Source organism: Anolis carolinensis, chromosome 4 (assembly GCF_035594765.1).
Source record: "Anolis carolinensis isolate JA03-04 chromosome 4, rAnoCar3.1.pri, whole genome shotgun sequence".
Classification (NCBI taxonomy): Eukaryota; Metazoa; Chordata; class Lepidosauria; order Squamata; family Dactyloidae; genus Anolis; species Anolis carolinensis.
Window position 1 is genome coordinate 220,589,992 of NC_085844.1, and position 19,862 is coordinate 220,609,853.

The 19,862-nt window shown below is 38.3% G+C and overlaps 1 protein-coding gene across 23 annotated transcripts in view; it reads right to left on the reverse strand.

Moving 5' to 3' along the window:
* Window positions 1–19,862, reverse strand: part of ptprt (protein tyrosine phosphatase receptor type T) — an 845,816-nt gene that overhangs the window by 270,750 nt on the left and 555,204 nt on the right. For all 23 annotated transcript variants that reach the window (XM_062979724.1, XM_062979726.1, XM_062979725.1 and 20 more), the window contains exons 8-9: window positions 8,490–8,786; window positions 7,148–7,257 (exon numbers count right to left, since the gene is read on the reverse strand). In XM_062979724.1, coding sequence (XP_062835794.1) covers window positions 7,148–7,257; window positions 8,490–8,786 — 407 coding nt within the window. The remainder of the gene's footprint in view (window positions 1–7,147; window positions 7,258–8,489; window positions 8,787–19,862) is intronic.

The following is a 19,862-nucleotide window of genomic DNA, read 5'->3' on the forward strand; positions in this document are numbered from 1 at the left end:
CCTGATAGCCTCACATATAAATGTCCCTATCTAACATATCTCCAATCACTTGCCCACTCTAGTAGTTATTTACCACTTTGTAATTGTCTGCATAATGATTTTGTAAGCAACATAGAAAAAACAGTATCTGTGTAAAAGGTTTCTCTGTCTCGTTCTAATTCTTATGCCAATGCTGACATGGCTAAAACTGAAATTATAAACCTGGTTCTTTATAAATAAGACTGAGATACTAATTTAGAGGGCCAGTATGGTGCAGTGATTTGAATGTTTGGATTCCAAGACACCAGGGTTCAAATTTCTCTTTGGCCATGGAAACCCCTCAGGTGACTTTGGACAATTCATAATCTCTAAGAGCAGGGCAATGATAATCCCCTATAAAAATCTTACAGAGAAGCTCCTGTGCTAGATAAACTTTAGGATTATTATAACTCAGAAAAAAACTTGAATGAACTCAACAACACCAAAATACTACTTTATTCAATGTTCTGTGTCAGTGCTATACAAATAATTAATATTTAGTACTTCAGCCAGATGGAAACATAAAAGTTTAATAGACCTTCATTTGCAGATGACACCAAATGCGGGGGGTGGGGGTGGGGGAGCTAATATTCTAGAAAACAGGATCAGAATCCAAAATGATCTTAACAGATTAGAGAGCTGGGCAAAAACTAACAAAATGAATTTCAATAAATGTAGGGTAGGCAATAAAATGAAATGCAGAGATATATGATGGGTGACACCTGGCTTGAAAACAGTATAAATTAAAGGGATCTAGGAATCTTAATAGACCACAAGCTGAACACGAGCTGAAATACTGTGTCCAGTTTTGGGCATCACAATTTAAGAAGAATATTGACAAGCTAGAACATGTCCAGAAAAGGGCAAACAATCCCTATGATGAAAGGTTTAGAGAGCTTGGAGAAAAGAATGTGGAGAGGAGATACGATAACCATGTTTAAATATTTGAAAGGATGTCACATTGAGGAGGGAGCAAGTTTGTGTTCTGCTGGTCTGGAGGCTGGAACACAGAACAATGGATTCAAATTGCAGGGGGAAAAAGAGTCCACTTAAACATTAGGAAGAACTTTCTGATGGGAAAAGCTTTTATAAAAGAAATATGCTGCCTCAGACCATGGTGGAGTCTCCTCTTCTAGAGATTTTTAAACAGAGATTGGATGACCATTAATTAGGAGTGCTTTGATTCTGTGTTCCTGCATGGAAGGGGGTTTGAACTGGATGGCTCTTGTAATTTCAGTTCTATGATTCTAGACATATTTTTCTTCAAAAACCTGTTCAGATTTCAAGGTAGCATTTTAAAACGTATATGCACTTTTGTAGATAAATAAGCCCTATCTTTACTGGCCTTCATAATCTTAAACCAGCTGCAATAAATCACTCTGACCAAGAGGTCATAAGTTCAAGGCCAGCCCATGCCGGGATGAGCACCCAACAATTAAAAATGAAAAATAGCCCCTGCTCATTGCTGACCTAGCAACCCAAAAGATAGTTGCATCTATCAAGTGGGAAATTAAGGTACCACTTATAAAGTGGGGAGGCTAATTTAACTAATTTACGACTCCATAAAAATCATCCAGCTGCCATTGGCATGAGGAACTGCCATTGCAGTGGATGATGAAGCAGCTGCTCCCCCTGTGGCCGGAATTGAACATCCCCTCAGGAGAAGGTTAAATTGCCTCTGCGTCTGTCTCTGTCTTTGTTCTATGTGTATAGGGCATCAAATGTTTGCCTTATATGTATATACAATGTAATCCACCCTGAGTCCCCTTCGGGGTGAGAAGGGCGGAATATAAATACTGTAAATAATAAATAAATAAATAGTGTAATTTCTTAATTACTATCTTCATTCATATGTCTGGTAGGAATAACTGGCTGCTCCCAAGCTTTTGAACTCCCTCCACAGACAGGCTAGGATGGTTCCCTCTTTCATTGATTAGTAAAAACTTTTAAATCCCAAAATATGTTTAGAAACTGGCTGCAAGGACTTTAAATAGTGTGCTGCTCATCTGATTCTTATCTTTGACATGTTTAATTAATTTGCTTTAAAAAGGTTTGATTCTAAGGGTAATTTCATTTCATTTTGATCACCATAAATATTTTGTGTGTGCTTTTGCTTGTATTTTGGGAGAAAGACATGATGCAAATGTATCAATAACAGCAATAACAGCAAAAGCAGGAATGAGATTGAATATTATTCATTCTTCCATTACTCATGAGACTGTGTAAACCACAATAAAATGTTTCATGATGTCCTGGAAAAGATTTGTAGCAGTTTAGAGACAGTTGTACAAAACCAGAGAATGCAAAATGACAGTATGAATTCATCTTCTTGATAGGGATGGGTTTTGCTAGAAAAGAGGCTTTTAGCTTTTAATGATTATCCCAAAACTCAAGTAGTTTTGCTACTTTAAAAAATTCCTAGTAATGAAGGGAAATCTCACATTTTAGAAAGCAAAAGCAAGACTACAGAGAAGTTTCAGGTCTTACTAATTCTAGTTTTACCCCTGCATGCCTTCTCATTTGGTTAGTTAACAGTCATTTGACAACTGAACTTCAAAAGTTGATATAACAGATCTTTATTTTTAGAATGATTAATTATTTTAATTTATTTTGTCTAAATATTCCAAACTAGAATACATATTCCCAACTGTAGTACACTTGATGAATGGATGGGAACACTATTTATATTAGTTCCATATTTTATTTGTAATATATTGGTTTCTCAACAATATATATTCAGGTGAACCATATACATATACATAAACATTAAAAGTGAACCTGATTTTTCCTTCATTAACCAATACACACACTGAAATGCCTTCAATATCACACATTTCAGAATTATGCCATTTTGCATTGCTATTCACCAATAAAAAAGTTCCAAAATGAGCACATAAGAGAAATCTGAACACAAAAATGAGTATATAAGTAAAACATAATACACAAAATGCACTATATTAGAGAAAATTGCCTGAAAAATACCCATATTAGGCAAAATTGTCCACAAAACGTTGCATAGAAAAAGTACAAAAATTACACCTTATAAGGGAAATGGGGGAAATGAACTCATGGTTGAAAAATAAGAAATTTTAAAGGAAATTCTCTTTTTTTTAAAGATGAAGGGAACTTTGTTGCTACTGATAGTTTTCACTTCAGGTTTCCTGATTTCTATCATTCTGCCACCTTGAACTCTGCATTTCTGCTTATCACCAGCAATCTGTTAACAAAAAGGTGTAAAATCCCACCTCTTTCAATGTGAAGGGGATTAGAGGAAAGAATTGTAGTGGAAAGCTATGGTGTTATGGCCTTTTAGGAGATTTTCAGCAAGCTGTGAATGAGAACATAAGGGAGTCTTGGGAAAAGGATGAAATCTGGGAAGTTTACACACTTTGTGCAGGAAAAATCAGCTCTTACTAATGGGTTTCAGATCTGGAGGTAGGGGCCTAGAAAAGCAATTGTTATTTGTTTCACATTTTGTGGTAGTATGTGATGTCTTCAGCATTATCAATGTATTAGGCTTCCGTGGCAATGCTCTTTACAAAGGCATTATCCTTCCCTGAAAGTCTCTAATTAATCGTTTATTTTATTGTATTTTTTCTTTAAAACACACAATAGTAAATTGAATAGACTACTAGAAAAATCCACAAAAGATTCATTTTTCTGATTCTACTTACTTACCTTCAATTTTGTGTAACTAACTACACATTAGGCGTGTGCAATTCAGCTGAAGGGTGATCTGTTTTTTGAATTTTGTTGGGTATCCAGATCTGTTTTTGGGAGCCTCCCAAAAACTGGCTAATGGAAAAATCTGTTTTAGGCTACGCAGACAAAAGATCTGGGAAGATCCAGCACACTGGCAGCAATGGGGAACTTACAAGGATTCCCTTTCTGTTCCTGGGATCCTTTCCTTTCTTCCTTTGAAGGGGGCCTGGATTTGAGGAATGGGGTTAAGGAAGCATGTGCTGTGTGCTCCCAAATAGAAGGGAAGAAACCACTTTCAGCAGCCACGTGGGCCGTTTCAGGTGAAAAAAACATAGCAGCCAAGCCCTTGCCATTATGGCCATCTGGAGAAGCTGAACAAGTCAAAGGAAAATGACTAAAATGGATCCATACACAAGTCTACCACACATAGGCCTGACCTATAAAGAGCTGACACACATATGGTGTAAAAGTGACAGTTTCAGTGAGGGATCTTCCTTAGTTGACAATCAAGGAGAGAAGAAATACTAACAAATAAGAAGAGTTGCACCTTGGGTGAGGAAAATCTGCTCAAAGTTTAGCAAAATGGGGAGGCAACAGGTTTCATGGTTTGTGTGATCTTCTCTACTGCGTAGCTTGACTTCTTCCGAGTCCCCGTTGGGGAGATGGTGGCGGGGTATAAATAAAGTTTATTATTATTATTATTATCTTTTGCTATCATAAGATGTATTTATTTTGACAATCCTTACAAGACAATTCTGAGTAATTACTCCTGTTAAATGTATGTGCCAGCTATCTCCTGAAGTCAGACTCAAATATATAACTGGATATTGCACTAACCCTGAAAGCAAATATTCATACAGTCATGATGGAAATACTTTTGGATTTGGCCAATAGAAAATATGGGTGAATTTTATTGATATTCCTTTTTGAAGAATTTAATAGTGCCTTCATAAGAGGAATGAAAACAATGTGAAACATGAGAAATTCCAATTCTGGGGGAAATGAAATAGACTATTTGCTCATCCCTTTCAAAGAGCAAACAGCCACTTCATACATAAATGCTGCCTTTAAAAAATGTAACTGGTGTTTGCTTGTAATTGCTCATCAATTCATGCAAATTCCCTGAAAGCAAGACTGAACTGAGGTAAGATTCAATTTATACTTCATTATTTGTTATCAGGTCTATGGATGTAATATACCTTTGAAAGACTGTCAGCCTAGAACTCATGATAACCTATGATGAAAACAAACCTGTCTTGATTTGGTTGCAAACTCTTCTGGTTCTGTCATATACTTTCACTGTAATGTACATCATGGTGACATATAAGGGATTTCTTGTGTACAAGGATGACTAGTAATAGAAAATTTAAGAAGCCTTTTGTTGACATCTTTATTAATGACTTGATGACTAGATGGCCCTTGCAGTCCCTTCCAACTCTATGATTCTATGACACACAAAAAGCTGAAGCTACAGTAGAGTCTCACTTATCCAACACTCGCTTATCCAACGTTCTGGATTATCCAACGCATTTTTGTAGTCAACGTTTTCAATATATTGTGATATTTTGGTGCTAAATTCATAAATACAGTAATTACTACATAGCATTACTGCGTATTGAACTACTTTTTCTGCCAAATTTGTTGTCTAACATGATGTTTTGGTGCTTCATTTGTAAAATCATAACTTATTTTGATGTTTAATAGGCTTTTTCTTAATCTCTCCTTATTATCCAACATATTCACTTATCCAACGTTCTGCCGGCCCGTTTATGTTGGATAAGTGAGACTCTACTGTATTTAACTTAGTTGTGTGTGTGTGTGTGTGTGTGTGTTTATGTGCACCAAAATCCCTTTGGTATATCATGTTTCCAGATGTGAAATGCTCAGAACATTAATTTTGTTAGAAACATCCAGTCTTATGCCAGTTGTTTTTATAGCACAGACAACTGGTATCATTGCTAGAGGCTAACATGAAACAGAACAGAAAAGATCAACTTGTATCTTAAAAGTCTTTTTCACTTCATCAAATGGCCCTTTCAAGAAAATTACAGGCAGGAAACTAAAGAGGAATTGTGTATTCATGTTTAATCTCTTAATGGCAGCATGCAGAAGTCTGAGAGCTACTAAGTCTTTATTTAGATGGTGTATTCGGTTTATCACCTTTTCAATCCCTTTTACATTTATTTTATTATTTCAGTTGGCTACACCCCATTATTCAGTCCCCAGGATCTCTTGAAGGATTTGAAGGGAAATAAAAACATTATGCTATATACTGGCCTCCTCTCTACCAAGGATTGGGAAAGGACAGCCTATGAAGCCCCCAGACTTGTGACTTTAAAAATCTTGAAGGAGGATAGAAAACAGTCCCAAAATGGTGGTTTGGCTCACTTTGTGCTAATTGTTTCCACAAACTCAAACAGAACACATCCAGGACAACCTGGGTTGTACTTGCATCAAAATCATTTTAGATTGATTCCTAGGATTGGAAATGGCACATCAATACTGGCTGTGCTTATAATGTAGCAGCTCTTGAATATTTTATTTAAAGACCCTAATAATCCCTTACCTAGATGACCCTTACTCAAAAATCTTGTTTTTCCATGAAAGTGTTGACAGGACATGTTCTGCCTGACATTTGCTCTTTGCTCACAATATAAGGTCATGCAAACTGCAGTAATGATTTGGCTGCCCGGATGAGTTACGTGGGATGAACTATGAACATGTCACCTGAGGATAGTGCATACGTGGAGCAAACTATGGACACTTCACCTGATGTGATGAGTAATGAGTTATATAAGTTACAAGGCAACTACGCATGTCCAAAAGGATTGTAATAGTCAGCAAATTCCATTGTCAGTTAGCTTCTGCGCATGCTCTGTAAAATTGTATAAATTGGAAAGCCACTACAGGCAAGGTGTGGCATTGCGTTTTCTGGGCATTAGCTAACATTGTCACCTGCTCTTGGCCAAAAGTAAACTATCTTGAAGACAACTTCTGCTGTCAGTCTGCTTTCTTCACCCGCGTCCAAACGAAATTTCACAACACTAAAAGTGACTGTGTGGCCCAAAGGAGAAGTTACAGGGTAAGTGCACCCATCCCTCTGCAGTGGCCCACTTCCATTGACCAGCATTCTTTTCTGTGCCCAATGAACACTGCACATGTAAGGAAAATGCAAGTTCACTCTATTATCTCCTTTACTAGGAGAGACATCAAAGGAAAACACAGGTAAAGAGTGGGCTAATTCAGGGTTAATAATAAATCATGGTTTCATATCAGGGAAATAAGACTAGCCTCTCTGTGCCAGCACACTCTTCCTTTAACTGTGCCTACAGAAACATACATCACATTTCCCACGGATAGAAGAAAGATGTTCCTTTTATCACACATACTCCAGTGAACAGATTCCAATGGACTTCATCCTCCTTACCTCGTAGAGTGTAATTATCCCATTTGTTTCATTTGGTGGCTTCCACTGAACATAAATCTTCTCTTCAAAGGGCCCTCCTTGAATGGACTCAAGGGGGACAGATCCAGGAACTAGAAAGGACATGAGAAAATAACTAAAAGTTAGAACATTTTCTCCTCCTCCTATTTCTTCTTTTTCTTCTTAAAATTCTCTCCATTAGAGTAACTGTTTCACTCATCAAATACAAAGATATTCAAAACTGCTTTGTTTTATTCTAAAATAGGGGACAGGTACATACTTCATTCTAACTAGCCTTTTCATTTGTACTAAGGTACTACTAATTTATCAGTGTTGATACATATGTGCTTTCAAGCCTGAAATCTTTTTTATTTCTTTCCAAAGCAGTGAAATAGGTCAGTTAAAACAGAATCCTAGATCAGGTATAATGTTTCACTTCCTGGGCCACTAACTTCAACAGAGGGATTTACCAATTTAATCAGCCTGTTAACTCCAAAGAGTGTGAACTACAAGCCTATTGGGACGGTAAAGGAATTGATCTACCATTTCAGCAAACAGTGGTAATGAATACTGATTTCCTTGGCTCATAGTGTAACCTGAAGTTGTAAGTCAGTAGACAAAATTGAGCCATTTGCCAACCTTTAATAAAGGATTAGGTAATCCCTTTTTGCTATGAATCAGCTAATTTCTACATAAATCTTAGAACCACAAACTAAGGTTGATACTGGAAAGTTCTCATTAGAAAACTAATTTTGTCGAGGAATGGATAGTAATATTCCTCCTTATATACTGCAACCAACATATATAAAGGGGATAGTTGAATTTATCCTGTACAGTTTTGTTCAAAATGCCACTAACAGCTTAGCTTCTTCAGTCCTCCTTTCTTATAAGGATGCAAATTTCCTTCCACACCACTTTTTGATTCTGCAAAGAAATTTGTATACATTTTGATTTGCATTTTTTTCACAATACGTACATTTTTGAGCATGCATTTTTAACTATAAGGTTTTTGCATGCATTTTAATTGATCAGAGGAGTTTCCTCCCCCACCCCCACCCCCGAATGTGTACATTCAGAAAAATGTACTCCACTAGGGTTTATGTTTCAGTCTCCACTAAATTCTAGATGGTTGAGAATGAGATAAACTTACATTTAAGAAAACCTCAATGCATTCTTGATCACTATATGTTTTAATACACATCATATTGATTCTCTCATAACTTCTTCCCTTCCACCCAAAATTTCCCCTTCCAACTAAAACAGATTCACTTCTAGGCAGCTTCACTGCCTGTAATGACCACTGATTATATAAATACTTTTTTAAAGGCAAAAATTTTTTTCTTACCATCCTCTTCGGTTTGCACTACTAGTTCTTCACTCTCTATCTTGCCCTCTGGATTTGAAAGAGCCAATCTTAGACGAATGGTCATGAAGGGTCGTAGTCCTCGCAAAGTGTAGTGTGATGATGTCTGAATTAGTTCCTCCGCCTCATACTTCTGCTGGTTGAATACATACTGGTAATGGACAGTCAAATTATAGCTGTGGCAACGAGTCACAGCATAACCAAAGGGCTCCCACTGCAAAGTCAGCTGCCGGGATCGGATGTCAACAACTTCCACATTCTGAGGACCATGCACTGGATCTGTGGAGCAAAGACATTATTCTTCAAATAGGCAATTACTTTATCCTTTCAAGGGTACTAGGAGACACCAAAAATTAGGAGTCACTAGGTAGAAAGTAAGAGTCAGGAGGTAGAATAGCCTCCCTCAGATAATGGAAGACAATTATTTAGTTTCACATTACATTTTTATAATACAAAAGGTACATAAGGATTTTCCACATAGAGAAAATAATATCTAAAAGCAATAATTAAAACAATTCTAGAAATTGGATTGTTGTATGTATGGCCATGTTCCAGAAGTATTCTCTCCTGACGTTTCGCCCACATCTATGGCAGGCATCCTCAGAGGTTGTGAGGCATGGAGAAACTAGGCAAGGAAGCTTTCTCCATGCCTCACAACCTCTGAGGATGCCTGCCACAGATGTGGGCGAAACGTCAGGAGAGAATACTTCTGGAACATGGCCATACAGCCCGGAATACATACAACAATCCTGTGATCCTGGCCATGAAAGCCTTCGACAATTCTAGAAATGGCTTTATGCTTCCTGATATTAAAGTTTCTACAAATACATGAATGAAAAACTCACTATGAAATAGAATACAGACAGATGATATTGGGTCACTTGCTTGATTAAACTACTATTATCTGATCTGCACATTAAGGGCATTTTCCTTAGTCCTTGATGGTGACATGGTTTAATCTAGATTAGGCAGAGATAAACAATATATTTCCACTAATGTAGCATTTTATCTGGCTTGTAGCACCAACTGAAAAAATGGATAATCTCCAGAGAAAATGATATTGGCTGCTTTTTTGGCTGTAGTTTACTTTCTTTTTTAAAATTAAGCTCCTCTTGTGTCAGAGTAGTTAATGGCTATTCCCAACATTTTCCCCACCCAGAGGGTGTTCATTTAAATAAAAAGTCAACATATATAACAGCAAAACAAAATCCAAATGCTTTGTATTATTCTACATATATCCATAAGGAATATGCTCTAAGGCATACCGCAGGAATACCTGAAACTATTAGTAACAGCAAACCCTATAATTTAACTATACGTGGGCTGGAATATACTACAGAACTACACTGGAGGACTTGGAGATTTCCAGTGCAATTGGAGGCCCACAAACTCTTCTGGGGGAAATAATAATTTTGGAGCATGCGTAAATGAAACCCTTGACATGGAATCCATGGATATGGCAGTTGTACTGTACTTGCAATACAACCAGGTCCTGAGATCACTTTCCACTTTCTTATTGGATGGGAGATGAAACAAAGTACAGGAAGATTTTTGGAGCACTGGGTTTTTTTGTTTGTTTGTTTTAAAGCCTTGCTCCCTACTTTCATTAGGTCTCACTCAGATTTTTCTGGTCGATGTCACTGCAGGTGAGGCAGACAGGTAGGGCAGAGACTGTCCCTGGGGTGCCTGAGCCCAGGAAATATGGGGAGGCAGTGGGAACAATTGTAGCTGGAAAACCATTCTGTTTAGAAATTCTCATGATATCCAAAATGGCTTATGTTATAAATTCATTTTCAGACTGAGTTATGCAAACAAAATGTGGCCGTATGAGGGAATGAGAGAAAGACATTCTGTAAGACTTTTCCAATATACATCAAATCCATTATCTGATGTTTATGTCTTTTGTCAGAAAGAAAGTATGCACACATTACCTATCTCCTCCCAGAGCCCATTTGTGCATATATGAATGTTATAAACATAAAAATGTCTGTGAGAGAGTACAAGCATTGTGGTGTTTATCCATTATTATTGGATGCCTTTCAGTAATGTCTATAGTAAATCTCAGATATTATATTCACCAACTGCTCACCATTAATGCCCATATGGACATGCCTAATGTAGTAAACAATTACATATATTTACTTGTAATTCCTTCATTTCCAAGTACAATTAAAATATACTGTTTGCTCATCTATTCTTTTTCATCATAAATTTATAGAACCAACAGTGTGTTTTTTTTAATCCAGAAATAAAATTTACTATAATTAAAAAAACCAGATATGGTGGAAGGAAAACAATTTAAAATTCTTGCAAAACTATTTTTTTTTATTTCTTCTAATGAGCAACATATAAATGTGTTGAACAGCTGGTGTGTGATTTCTGGATGTAACATTGATGAATCTATTTCCCCCCAAAGCCTCGGCATATTCATTTTTATTTTCATTCTTTTTTAAAACAAAGGCAAATTTGGTTCTAACTTCTAATCATGCAATGTTTCTCACATATATGTGAAAACAGGCTTCATCAGTGCTTCATTATATATATAATCTCAAGATCAGGCTTTCCATTTAGGTTCCATTACATTACAATCAGCTATTCAAAACATAGAGATACATACAAAACTTAGTGCATAATGACCTTGTTTTAGGCAATACTTCAAATATGCTATTTTAATAAAACTTGGATGTGGAGAGAAATAGCAACTCCCAGTATTTGAAATTTACTTTTTGGGAAAGTCTAAATTAAATGACAACTTTGTTGTTTACCTGCCATCAATCTAAGATAGTTCTGTTTGCACAGACATTTTACAACTAACTGAGGACTATGCTTCCAATTGATGAACTGTTGTCTCAAAATTGTTTTGCTGTTAATATTATTGTTAAACTAAGGATGGAAATAAATGCAAAATATTCAAACAATTGTTAAAAATAATTGAAAAAATCCTAGGCTACAAGAATTCTTGCAGTTTTAAGACTAATTTTACACATAATTTGCACATGTTTCTTTGCACAGAAAATGGCATTTTCAGTACAAGATATTATTATTATTATTATTATTATTATTATTATTATTATTCCATTTTTATCCCGCTTTTCTTCCATGGGTGGGACTCAAAGCGGTGATACAGAAATTTCTACACGGGAACCAATCTTTCTACTCAGGATATCTGAAAGACTGCCTCATGCAGCAGCTAAAAAGCCAATGGGATTGTAGGCTGCATCAAAAGGAGTATAGTGTCAAGATCAAGGGAAGTAATGGTTCCTCTATATACTGATTTTGTCAGACTTCATCTGGAATACTGTGTCCGATTCTGGGGACCATAATTTAAGAGAGATATTGACAAGCTGGAAGCTTTCCTGGAGACTAGGACTCATAGCAATGGTTCAAATTACAGGAAAGGAAATTCCACCTGAACATTAGGAAAAACTTCTGGACTGTAAGAGCTATTCAGCAGTGGAACTCTCTGCCTCAAAGTATAGTGGATTCTCCTTCTTTGGAGGCTTTTAAACAGAGGCTGGGCAGCCATCTGTCAGGGGTACTTTGATTGTGATGTTCCTGCAAAGCAGAGAGTTGGACTGGATGGCCCATGTGGTCTGTTCCAACTATTGATTCCATATAATTCTAACCTTCGTAAATAGGAGCACAGCATTTAGATTGAGGGAAGGAACAGCCCCACGCTATTCTGCATTGGTCAAATCTCGCCTGGAATACTGTGTCCAGTTCTGTGACTACTATTCAAGAAAGATACTGACAGATTGGAATCTGTTCAGGAAAAGGTGAACAGAATGATCTTAGGCACCTGGATATGTTTAGCTTAGAAAAGAGAAGGCTGAGAGAGGACATGATAGCCACGTTTAAGTATTTGAAATGATGTAAAATTAAGAAGGGGGCAAGCTTGTTTTCTGCTACCAGGGACTTCTTCACATGGCCCCTGGAGCTGTGCCGTTTTGTTAGCAGTCGTGGCATCCCATGTACCCTCCCTCCTTCCCCCATAACATGGTGGGGACAGGACAAGGCACATTAGCTCTCTATCCCTGTCCCCATCCTATAAGTGAAAGGACAGCAGCACACCTTGCCCTTTCCCTCATCAGATGGAGGAAAGGGCAACAAAATGTGGATAGCTCTATTGGAGCTAACCAAAGTACACTTTTCTCCCCATGGTGGAATTTCACTTTGGGAGCAATGTGGGTGGGGTCAAGCCAGTGTCATCTGATGGCACTCGACAGGCCCTGCCCAAAAGAGACAAAAGGGGCCATTTAAACCCCAATGTGATGAAGTCGCAGGATACAATGCAATAGGTTCAAGTTGTAGGAAGAAAGATTTCACCTATACAGGAATATATGTTTGTGTGGTCTATATCCTTGAGATATTCCCAATGAGAACAGATCCACTTGCAACAACATTTTTTTTCATTGGCTCCACTCTCGTTGGGACTACCAATGGAACTATCTTCTGGCAAATTTGCACAGAACCACATCCTTAATAATTTAACTCAAGGATATGGTCAAAATTATTTTCTCTCTGCCTCTTGTAGCAATTTCTTCTCCATTCCCTTCCATTCCCATTGCTTATTTCAGCATGGCAGACAGACACAGCTATGTGCAGCTGTGATAGATATAGCTACATACAGAAATAGAAACTCTAGAAAAAAACCACTGAATGCTAGCAGAGCATGAATTAATGTGAGAATTTGTTCCACTGGACTTTTTTTTTTTGGTTTCTCAGGCTGCACTTTCCCAGTCTGACATTGTGCACAACTACATCATGACATATTTGAAAGCAATTAGCACATTGAAAAAGTGTCGGAAAAAATGCACATTTGAAGAGTACACTACAATTGTAAGAAAATAAAAAGGAGAAAAGAATATTGATTCCATCCCATTTAAACACATGTACACAAACACACACACCATGACTTTGCACAGAATCACCACATTCTATGGTTTTTTATGGACAATTGTCCAGACATCAGAAGAGTTACTGTGGGACACAAACCTGCAGTAGTACCCTTGTGCTGGATGATTAAAAGTGCAAAAGGAAAAGATACAAAAATGATTTCGAGACTGGAACTAATCTCTTATTCAAATATCCAGGGCTCATAAATCTAGAACCCAGGGTCATCCAATGCTGCAGAATGGTGGGTATACAAGAGAAATAAAAGAGGTTATGTTTTCACACAGATCATATTTAAAAATGTGTCAGTTGACAAATTGCATACCTTTAAAAGGAGATTTGAGATGTTTATGGCTATTAACACTATCAATGGCTACTATGCATCACCTTCAGCATCACAGCCAACATGTCTCTATGTCAATTACCATGCCATACTATTAAGAACGTGTTGTTGCTCTTATGGTTACTGGATGGCCACCATTCAACATGGATCTGTAGTAGATGCAGGATTTGAACTGCCAGGGAGGTCTTAGATCTATCATTTTAGGAACATGTTTTGAATCATCTGTCATTGCTGAAATGGTTTTGTACAGTGTTCCAATTCTCTATGGACCTATAGGATTAAGTATCATGTTTTATTTGAAACGAGACTCAATGTTTCTTCAAAGTTCCATTCTGAGCATCTGTTCACATGTAACTAAACAATATCAAAACTGCATGCTTCAGTTAAACTAGTGCAGTTTTCTCATGCAGAGATGGATAGCATTTCCAGCCCCATGATTCCTGTAATACTGCAGGAAGCACAACTGAATAGGCATGTAAAGCAATTAATCAAAGAGAGAGTCTTAGCATGAAATTTCCTGAATTAAAAGAGAAAGATAAGAACAAATATCAATCTTGTTTTGCCTTTCATCGACATTAGAAATAGCTTCCTAACATGTCATTTTATTTATCACAGATGCGTAACCAACAGGAGTTTACAGACTGTGAGCAATAAATATTTTGACAACTGAATAACGGGCAATTAAAAGCACATTTTTCTATAAAATAACCATCTCTAGGATAATAACAAAAGAGACAGGGCACATCACAGAGAAGCAAGAGCAGCAAACTAAGATGCCATATGTTGCAAATACATATTCCAATAGCTACTCCAAGTAGCCCAGAATTGCCTCAAATTTTAAATCACTATGCTATTATTTTCCAGAACAGTAATCAGTCGACAATGTCTCTTCTTTCTCATCTCTCTCCTAGAAGATCCAGAGTGATGTCACATTTAAGGTTTCAGTTTTGATTGGATAAAATAACGAGGCACTGTCAGCACCTTTGTTTTGATAGGATTGCTGATAGCTGTGCGGAGGCTAGGGAAAGAATAAAAGAAGCCAAAAAAAAAAAAAAAAGCCTAAAATCAGACTACTTTGGCAGTCTGCAATAAATGCAAAGGAGGATATGAGCTGATAATTTCCTAAATGATCCAGATATGCTGATCCTGGTAAGAAAACTAATTAGCCTGTCAAGACAGATATAATCCCCACAATGGTGAAAGGAACAAATAGTGATGATCTATGGTTTCAAAGGAAGTCTAACACCTGGCATTCTACCTGTGATAAAATGGAATGGAATGCAAACAGGTTGAGTGAGAGGGAGGCAGCCAGCAAGACATTGTGTCTCAGCCAGCAGATGTTTGGAGCCTCTTCCACTTCCTTCAGCTGACATTCGAGCCCCGGGTGGCCAAGGGGATAAAAGCCTCGTAACTTGAAGGTTGGGTTGCTGACCTGAAAGCTGCCAGGTTCGAATCCCACCCGGGGAGAGTGTGGATGAGCTCCCTCTATCAGCTGCAGCTCCATGCGGGGACATGAGAGAAGCCTCCCACAAGGATGGTAAAACATCAAAAACATCCGGGCATTCCCTGGGCAACGTCCTTGCAGACGGCCAATTCTCTCACTCCAGAAGCAACTCCGGTTGCTCCTGATACGAAATAATAATAATAAAGCTGACATTCTGCTGGCCATTGAGTGGAACAGAGGCAGCCAGCAAGACATAGCTATGACTTATTTATCTTTTGTAGATTGTAAGCCTGAGGGCAAGTGAACATTTTGTAAGTTGCTCTGAGTACCTTTGTGGCTGAAGAACAGGGTAAAAATTCTATACACAGACACAACACCAAAGTGCCCAAACATTGATATGTCTGTGTTTTTCCCTAAGGGAAATAAATGCGTGTGAGAGAGAGAGCCACTGTATATAATAAAAAGTGTAAAAGATTAGCCTGCAGAAGAGAAGGCTGAGAGGAGACATGATAGCCATGTATAAATATGTGAGGGGAAGTCATAGGGAGGAGGGAGCAAGCTTGTTTTCTGCTGCCCTCAAGACTAGGATGCAGAACAACGGCTTCAACCCACAGGAAAGGAGATTCCACCTGAACATCAGGAAGAACTTCCTCACTGTGAGAGCTGTTCGGCTGTCGAACTCTCTCTCCCGGACTGTGGAGGAGGCTCCTTCTTTGGAGGCTTTTAAGCAGAGGCTGGATGGCCACCTGTTGGGGGTGCTTTGAATTCGATTTCCTGCTTCTTGGCAGGGGGGTGGACTGGATGGCCCATGAGGTTTATTCCAACTCTATTATTCTATGATTCTACTAAAGAACCTGCTTATTTTCACATGTAAATAGTCTGCAGTTCCAAGACATAAGAATAATTCAATGAAGTTTTGATCTTACCTCTGCTTGTCTAATTTTCACTAGTATCACCAGATAAGTTACTTGGGTGGCCATAGGTCAGTGATGGCAAACCTTTTAGAGACCAAGAGTCCAAACTGCAACTCCAAAACTGACTTATGTGTGAAAAGTGCCAACACAGCAATTTAACATGAATGCTGAGGTTTTAGTTTAGAAAACACAACTCCTGCTGCTGCTGCTATTACTACTACTACTATTACTACTACTACTACTACTACTACTACTAAAGGCTGGATGGCCATAAATTAGGGGTGCTATGATTGTTCCTTTCCTGCATGGAAGAAAGGGATTGGACTGGATGGCCCCTTGGGGTTACTTCCAACTCTGGGATACTATAATTGTGCTTTTTCTGCATGCAGAAGAAGGTCAGACAGGATAGTCCCTTAGGATTTCAAACAAGCCTCTATTAAGAGCTGAGGTGAAGGGAAAGGCAAGAGTAAGAGGGTGCCTCTACACTGTAGAATGGATGCAGTTTGACATCACTTTCTTCCTCAGCTCTTCCTGTGGCTGCGTTCCCACCTCCTTCTCTGGCAGGACTCTAAAAGGGACAGCGTCCTTAGAATTATAGAAACATATAATAGGGTTGAAATAGACCTTGTGGACCATCCAGTCCAACCCCCTGCCAAGAAGCAGGAAAATCGCATTCAAATCACTTGTTAAACTGCCATGGCTCAAGGCTAGTGAATAGCCTGGAGCTTGTAGTTTTACAAGGTTTTTAACCTTTCTCTTTAGACAATCTCCAATTTGGGGTGTCTCTGGGGGGCTTCCTTCCTTCCTTCTTCCAGTTCCCATTGCTCCTAGACACACTCCTGGCATCTCTTTTCCTGGCTTCCACTGAGAGTCAGACAAGGCTTTGAAAGTGGCAGCAGCCTCCTTTTGCTTCTCCTTCCAAGGTATACCTTCCCTTGAAGGGAAAGCATGTGGGAAAAGGAAAAGAAAGCAGGCAGGGATGTATCGCTGCCAAGGAGAGGAAGTGTAGGAGTCTCCGGCAGGCACTGGAAAGAAGAGAGGGAAGGCCAGGAAAGAAGGGAAGGGAGGAGAGTCCTGAAGCGAATCTGCAATGGCGATGGAACACATGCTTTCAGAACAGGCTGTGAGTGTCCCCTGTGGCAGGCATGCCATAGGTTCACTACCACTGCCATAGGTGATACCAGGAAGTAAGACAGGATCCAGACGAGATACCAAATGACAAAGAACCACCAATCCCTCACTCTAAAGAGATAAGTACTATGCTTTTATCCAGACAGTTGAAGTGGAATCAAAATGCTATAAGTGTGTAATGTGAAATGGACTCACAACCTCGTCACACATGGCTAAAATTGGTGGCATGTGCCGATCTAGCCCCATGGAGCTGACTGACTCACATCAGACAACCTCATGCTGTTACCGTGGGTGAAGGAGGGTGGAACCAGCATGCAGCCGCAGCAACATGGAAGGCTTCTGTGTACCCATTTACTTTAATGGGGGGAAGCCGCGAGCTCCATGTGTGGATCACACTTCCCCCATGGGATCAACAGTTGCAGGAACTGGGTGTGACAAGGCCGTCAGACTGCAAAAGCACCTTCTGTCCGATCAGAGAGAGAAGGACATCATAATTACAATTGTCAATCTAGGGTTCAAGTCATACATGCTCTTTGAGGCACATGTAACTCATGTGTTATGGTCCACTAAGAGCTTGATAAGCAGTTGTCTTTAGTAGGCCATAATATATCACTCTATAAACTGTTTTTGAGTGGGTGGGTTACAACTGATTGTCCACTCCTGAGTCATGGGCTACTTGTTGTTATATAAGGAAGTAGGTGAGACACTTTAATTTTATTACACAAGAGTTTTGAAAGCATTTTATGAATAATAAATAATTGTTTACTATTAATTATTAATATTTATTATACAAACAGCAATTATTCCATCTATGTACTATAAATGCCATTTATATCACTGCTTTTCAAGTCTGTTGTCTGGTTGTCTGTTGTCTGAAGTAAGGTGCTTACTTCATTGACAAGCAGGCATTTACTTCCTCTATCCCTACAATAGAAATGAAGAGAGGACACAACAAATGGGTTCCAATGAATAGATTAGGTTTTGAAAACTTGTCTGAAAATTACAATGAAGAACAAGTTTGCCAAGGGCTAACAACAATCATTGTGGAATCCTCTTCTATATAAGACTTGTTGCTACTGCTGTCCAGAACAATGCCACAATTGCTCCAAAGAGTTAAGTGAAGCTATTGTCTACTGAGTGCTTATCTTAGCTAACACACAAAGCAGGTTGTTGAGGAGGATACCACAATTGATTGACATCACTACTGTACAACACTACTAAATGGCATGATTACCTTTACCCTGCATTCCCTTGTGCCAACTAGCTATGAGGGGTTGGGTAGATGAGCATCTCGCTCTCATGTGGATGTTTCAGGATGCTCCTACTTTGTGCAGTAAATGATTTCAATTGAGTTGCTTTGGAGCCCGTACTTAACCTGGTTTATCTGTGGCTGACATGGTCAATGAATTACTCAGATCATTGTCATAGTAATCATTAATTTTATTTCTTACCTTCACCAGTCACTGACACAATGTGGCACTCTCTGCAGACCAGTATGACTATGCATCCAAAATATTTTTGTTGTTGTTGTTGTTAACTGCTATCAAATAAATCTCAGCTTATTATGGCACTATGAATGACAGACCTCCAAGTCACCCTATCATCACAGTGCTTTGATAAGAAAATAACCTTCGTGTTGGTGGTGGGAATTGTAAATGTTGTGTATGTGTATGTGCTAAAATAAAAAATCTATGTATATATATATAAAAGAAACAAAAAAAACTTATTATGGCACTATGAATGACAGACCTCCAAGTCACCCTATCATCAACTGCCCTGGTCAGGTCTTGCAGACTCAGGCTTTCTCTTCATTATGCAAAGTCAGTGTATTAAATCTATATAAGGCATCATCAAATGGATGCTTATCATTTGACTCCACTATATTAGAGGCCAAAGCACACCTTGTTTGCTAAAGCCAAATACACCCTGTTCAAATATGATGTACATATATTTTTACATGACCATACATTATCAGTCGTGCTTCTCTGTTTAGCATTTGGACATCAAGCAGGATGAAAAAAAACTAGCACACTAGTCTTACATGTGTCCAGATACTAGCAATCTGATTTAAATATGATATCAAGTATGTGGACCCCTAAACAATTACACTTTGGTTGTGAATGTCCTTACAGACTCAGCTTGGGCAGTAGACATGATGCTAAAGACATGACTACCAGATTCAAAGCATGATTCTAAAGACACTACTTTATGAATTCTCTCCTGTGATTTTAGCTCTTTTCCCCTTTAAATTATGCCATTCTATTTTTTCTTCCTCCTATTCAGAATTATGGGATGGGTGAAACACTGATATGTTTGGAGTACTGTACTTATTTCTTCTTTTATCAGTATCAATATATTCATCTAGGAGAGCCCAAGATGAAAAACAATTTTTTTAAAAAGCCATTCTATATGTCACACTAATTTATTTTCCACTCTTCAGAATTTATGTAATTTATTGACAGGAAACAGAATAGTTATAGTGCTGATTTTGCACCATTCAAATTTGTGTTGTGTGTGCCATAGAGAGAACAATAAAAGGTGGGCTTTGGGAGCCCTTAGCTTAGAGCAATATGGACATCTTCTACTCCGTACAGTTTCATTAGTAGCAGGAGCAATTTCTTGCAATTAGG